At 55.8% G+C, this 5174-nt stretch overlaps 1 protein-coding gene across 1 annotated transcript; it reads left to right on the top strand.

Moving 5' to 3' along the window:
- The first annotated feature begins 614 nt into the window (after positions 1-614).
- On the top strand, positions 615-4393 carry LOC119269216 (cyclic nucleotide-gated ion channel 4-like). Its single transcript, XM_037551009.1, has 5 exons — positions 615-1466; positions 2338-2553; positions 2721-3049; positions 3138-3570; positions 3651-4393. Exons 1-5 carry the CDS (start codon positions 933-935, stop codon positions 4164-4166), a joined length of 2028 nt encoding a protein of 675 aa, XP_037406906.1. The 5' UTR covers positions 615-932; the 3' UTR covers positions 4167-4393.
- Positions 4394-5174: the final 781 nt, after the last annotated feature.

The following is a 5174-nucleotide window of genomic DNA, read 5'->3' as shown; positions in this document are numbered from 1 at the left end:
GGGTCAAACTATCTCAAATTTTGACCGAGTTAGTGCAAAAATATATCAATATTTATGAAACCAAATAGGTATATGATGAAAATATATTTTATCATAATGTACTAATTTGATGGCATAAATATTGGTGTGTTATTGTATAAATACAGTCAAACATAAAAATGTTTGACTTCCCAACAACAAAGTTCGAAGTACACTCTTTTATGAACGGAGGGAGTACATTCTAAAATACGTCTCCATATTCAAATCTCTTAGAAGACTTATATTTAGAAACGGAAGGAGTATGAATTTGGGTATTATAGAGCCAAGGAGATTGCACATCCTTTGTTTGATTTGCTTACAAATGGAGATAGTAGGTGCCTACTCACGGTAACACGCTGAAGAAACAGCCACCTGAAGGAGAGGCTGTGGTGATTAATTTGGTGGTAGCAAGCATGTTTTAACTGGCAAACCGTGGCTGGCAGCCGCACGTACAGGACCACCCTGACCCTGCCTGCCGATCGACGGGCCAACGTTCATGAAGACCAGCATGATTAATTGACACATGGAGGAGACCGCTGAATCGCTGCTGTGTGGCCACCTCGCTGGCCTCTGCACTGTCGCAGCACGCTACAATTTCGCGTTCGCGACCACCGCTTGCTCGCTCCGCTGCTGTACTCATCGTCTACGTTCTCCCGCCGTTCCCACAGCCACGGTACATGCCGACGCTAAATCGCAAGCAGACAAGCGCGCGCGTGCGTGCCCGGTGAGAGCAGCGTATACGTATCGTATCGGCGCCATAGCATAGCTCGTGCTATATATCCGCCCGTCTCGTCACGGGGCCTCCCGGGTGCTGTCGTCCTCTCCCCTCGATCAGCTCCATAGCCATCGGCTGTGCCACTGCCTGCGCACGGACGGAGTGGCGCCACGATCGTATTCGTATATATCGATCGATCATGCCGACCGACCTCTCGGCGTCGCGCTCCTCGACGTCCTCGCCATCTTCCTCCTCCGCCGCGTCCCCTCACGGCGGCGTGCATAGGCCGGGGGACGAGCGCGAGAAGGGGACGCCCCCGGGCCCGGGCGGCAAGCGCAGGCGGCGGCTGGCGGCGATCGGGCCGCGGGCGAGGTGGGCGCGGGAGTGGGACCGGGCGTACCTCCTGGCGTGCGCGGCGGGGCTCATGGTCGACCCGCTCTTCCTGTACGCCGTGTCCGTGAGCGGCCCGCTCATGTGCGTCTTCCTCGACGGCTGGTTCGCCGCCGCGGTCACCGCGCTCCGGTGCATGGTGGACGCCCTGCACGCCTGGAACCTGCTGCTGCGGCTCCGGACGGCGTGCGCGCCGGGGGAGGAGAAGGAGGAGGACGACGCCGACGCCGACGCCGACGAGGAGGCGCAGCGCGTCGGCGGCGGCGCGGCGCCCGCTCGGCTGCCGAGGTCCAAGAAGGGGGGGCTCCTCCTGGACGTGTTCGTCATTCTTCCGGTGATGCAGGTGCGTCCATGCGTTCCGTCAGCTCAGCTCATTGTTTTAGCAACTGTTTGTTTGATTGGTACGACGAAGAAGCATCTTTCACATCCAAACAACACTGCAGTGGCCCATAGTGCCGGATTAGAACGATCGAACGAACGAACGCATGTCCAAAACATCCGGAGAATGAGGAATTTGGAGTCTTTGAGGCTGTAGGCCTGTAGCAATGACTTCCCTGGCATGTCGTCGTGTGATGCAGCAGCATTGCATTTCGCCACCGCATCCTGCTCCTGGCAAGGTCCCATCTCCGACCACGCACAGGCACAGCGATGGATGGACCGGTCTGCGAGCCGGGCCGGGCAGCGACGTGGTGCAGGACCTGCAGTTCCATGTCAAAAAAAAAATCTTTTTTACACGTGCAGTACTTTGTACTAGGAGTAGAATGTTGTAGTGCATATTCTCAAAAAAAAATGTCGTGGTGCATGGTGATGGTGCTCTAGTGTAATGCCAAGGCATGATGCGTACTTGTCGGATTAGCCACATTGGGGCCGTTGCCGAGCCGTCGGATTGCTACCATGTTTGAGCCAACGACGCATTCAATGCAGATTCAAAGTTAGTTGCGCAATGAATGGTCGCAGCCAAGGCCCCACCGATACGCGCGACTCTACCTGCGAGCTGTGCCTGCCCGATATTTTCCATCTTTCCTCAGCTTGCCTTCTTTGCTTATTATGCACAACATATAGTACTGCTTATCATTGTACGTAGTTCCTAAAACGAATCTGTCAGTGCAGTCCTGCTGGCTCAGATAATAAGTTATGTGAATTAATACGTGATGCAAGATGTATGTATGTATGTATGTGTGTGTGTGCATGTATGGGCGTCGTGCGCGACGCAGGTGGTGATGTGGGTGGGCATACCGGCGATGATACGGGCCGGGTCGACGACGTCGGTGATGACGGTGCTCATGGTGGCGTTCCTCTTCGAGTACCTGCCCAAGATCTACCACTCGGTGCGTTTCCTCCGCCGGATGCAGAACGTCGCCGGATACATCTTCGGCACCATCTGGTGGGGCATCGCGCTCAACCTCATGGCCTACTTCGTCGCCGCCCACGTACGTCCCACCCTCACCGGTCCTTTCATCGTCTTCGTCGTACCTAGTACGTCGCGTGCGTGGTGACCGCTCTACCCTGTCACGCGCGCGCGCGCACACATGGCCGTCTGGCTGGCACGCGAGCTTCATTGCTGAGGCAGCAGAGGACGCTTGGCCGTTTGTTGCAGGCGGTGGGCGCGTGCTGGTACTTGCTGGGGGCGCAGCGGGCGACCAAGTGCCTCAGGGAGCAGTACTGCGCCGGGCGCGTCGGCGGGTGCGCGGCCGGCGCGCTGGCGTGCGCCGAGCCGCTCTACTACGGCGGCGCCGGCAGGCTGGGGGGCGGCGCGGGCGCGGACAGGCTCGCCTGGGCCCGCAACGCCAGCGCCAGGGCGACGTGCCTCGACAGCGGCGACAACTACCAGTACGGCGCCTACAAGTGGACCGTCATGCTCGTGGCCAACCCCAGCCGGCTCGAGAAGATCCTCCTCCCCATCTTCTGGGGCCTCATGACGCTCAGGTGATCACAGCTTTGCAACAGGGAGATCGATCTTGTTAGTTGCAGACTCTTGTTTCTGATGTGTGGTCATCGATCTGTCGCCGATCAGCACGTTTGGGAATCTGGCGAGCACGACGGAGTGGTCGGAGATAGTGTTCAACATCATCACCATCACCGGCGGCCTGATCCTGGTCACCATGCTCATCGGGAACATCAAGGTGTTCCTGAACGCGACCACGTCCAAGAAGCAGGCGATGCACACGCGGCTGCGAAGCGTGGAGTGGTGGATGAAGCGCAAGAACCTGCCGCAGAGCTTCCGGCACCGGGTGCGGCAGCAGGAGCGGCAGCGGTGGGCGGCGACGCGCGGCGTGGACGAGTGCCGCATCGTGCGCGACCTCCCCGAGGGCCTCCGCCGGGACATCAAGTACCACCTCTGCCTCGGCCTCGTCCGGCAGGTGCCGCTCTTCCACCACATGGACGACCTGGTGCTCGAGAACATCTGCGACCGGGTCAAGTCCCTCGTCTTCCCCAAGGGAGAAGTGGTACGTACAGAAATCTATCTCGATTCATCTTGAAAAACCAATGGCGCAAATCACAGTCTGTTTCTTTCACCACATGACAGATCGTGAGGGAAGGCGACCCGGTGCAGAGGATGCTGTTCATCGTGCGGGGGCACCTGCAGAGCAGCCAGGTGCTGCGGAACGGCGGGACGAGCTGCTGCATGCTGGGGCCGGGCAACTTCAGCGGGGACGAGCTGCTGTCGTGGTGCCTGCGGTGGCCGTTCCGGGAGCGGCTGCCGGCGGCGTCGTCGACGCTGGTGACGCTGGAGAGCACGGAGGCGTTCGGGCTGGAGGCGGCGGACGTCAAGTACGTGACGCAGCACTTCCGCTACACCTTCGCCAACGAGAAGGTGCGGCGGAGCGCGCGCTACTACTCGCACGGGTGGCGCACCTGGGCCGCCGTCGCCGTGCAGCTCGCGTGGCGCCGCTACAGGCACCGCAAGACGCTCACCTCGCTGTCATTCATCCGCCCACGGCGGCCGCTGTCCAGGTGCTCCTCGCTCGGGGAGGAGAAGCTGCGGCTCTACACCGCGCTGCTCACCTCGCCCAAGCCCAACCAGGACGACCTCCTGCTCTGAAGACTGGCAGACTTACTTGCTTTGTCAGAGCGTCGCGCAAATGCGAGAACCGACAATTTGGGCTGAAATCCAGCCGAGGGTTCAAAGGTAGAAAGGAAAATGGTGATGCTATTTCACACATTTGACAAATGTCACTTCTCCAGGGACTGGCTGGAACTGTTTCGCGAGCTTTCCAAAAACGCACGGAAATAAGAAAGAAAATAAATGCCACCCCCGTATTCCCTGAAGGACGTTTTTTTTTCATTTTTCAGGCTGATAGCTTAGGGCATGTACAATGGTGCTATTTTAGGAGTGTCACGTAGGATAAATGATGAGGTGGATGAGAGAGAACTCGTAAAAAAAATTTGTCTTCTCTTATTTAAGATAAGACAACAGATGATCTCTTAGCACAATTTGTCTCACCATGTTTTAAGGAATTGCTAATTATTAAAGATAAGGCTAAGATATAACCCATTGTAGACATATTTTTTTGTCATCTCTAAATTACATGCAAGACTTAAGATAAGACTATCTTACCAACCATTGTACATGTACAATGGTTGATAAAATAGTCTTATCTTAAATCTTGCATGTAATTTACAGATAACAAAAAAAGACGTTTACAATAGGTCATGTCTTAGCCTTATCTTCAATAACTAGCTATTCTTAAAAACGTGGTGAGACATATTGTACTAAGAGATCATCTCTTGTCTTCTCTTAAATAAGAGAAGACAACATTTTCTTACGAGTTCTCTTCTCCACCTTATCATTTATCCTACGTGGCATTTCTAAGATAGCATCATTGTACATGCCCTTAGATCATCTCTAGCAGACCCTGTATAATGCTCCGACCTGCAAAATAACCGCCAAAACACGGGTCCGTGCGAAAAATGTTGCCCAATCAGACCTCTCAAACGGGTCGGACCGGTAAAAAATTTGCGGGGCGCGGCATAATTCCCACCCAACCCGCGAAAACGCGGGTCCCCCCTTGCCCCGTCGGTGCCATGTATATAGCGGTAGCGGTTGGCG

Source organism: Triticum dicoccoides, chromosome 3A, assembly GCF_002162155.2.
Source record: "Triticum dicoccoides isolate Atlit2015 ecotype Zavitan chromosome 3A, WEW_v2.0, whole genome shotgun sequence".
Lineage (NCBI taxonomy): Eukaryota > Viridiplantae > Streptophyta > Magnoliopsida > Poales > Poaceae > Triticum > Triticum dicoccoides.
The sequence above is the reverse complement of the archived record's forward strand: the minus strand, read 5'-3'. Positions and strand labels throughout refer to the sequence as shown.

Bases quoted from the DNA above. Each gene is read 5' to 3' on its own strand.
- LOC119269216 (XM_037551009.1), top strand. From the start codon at position 933: ATGCCGACCGACCTCTCGGCGTCGCGCTCCTCGACGTCCTCGCCATCT. The intron at 3,050-3,137 runs GTGATCACAGCT...GTCGCCGATCAG, and splicing joins TGGGGCCTCATGACGCTCAG to CACGTTTGGGAATCTGGCGA. The intron at 3,571-3,650 runs GTACGTACAGAA...ACCACATGACAG, and splicing joins TCTTCCCCAAGGGAGAAGTG to ATCGTGAGGGAAGGCGACCC.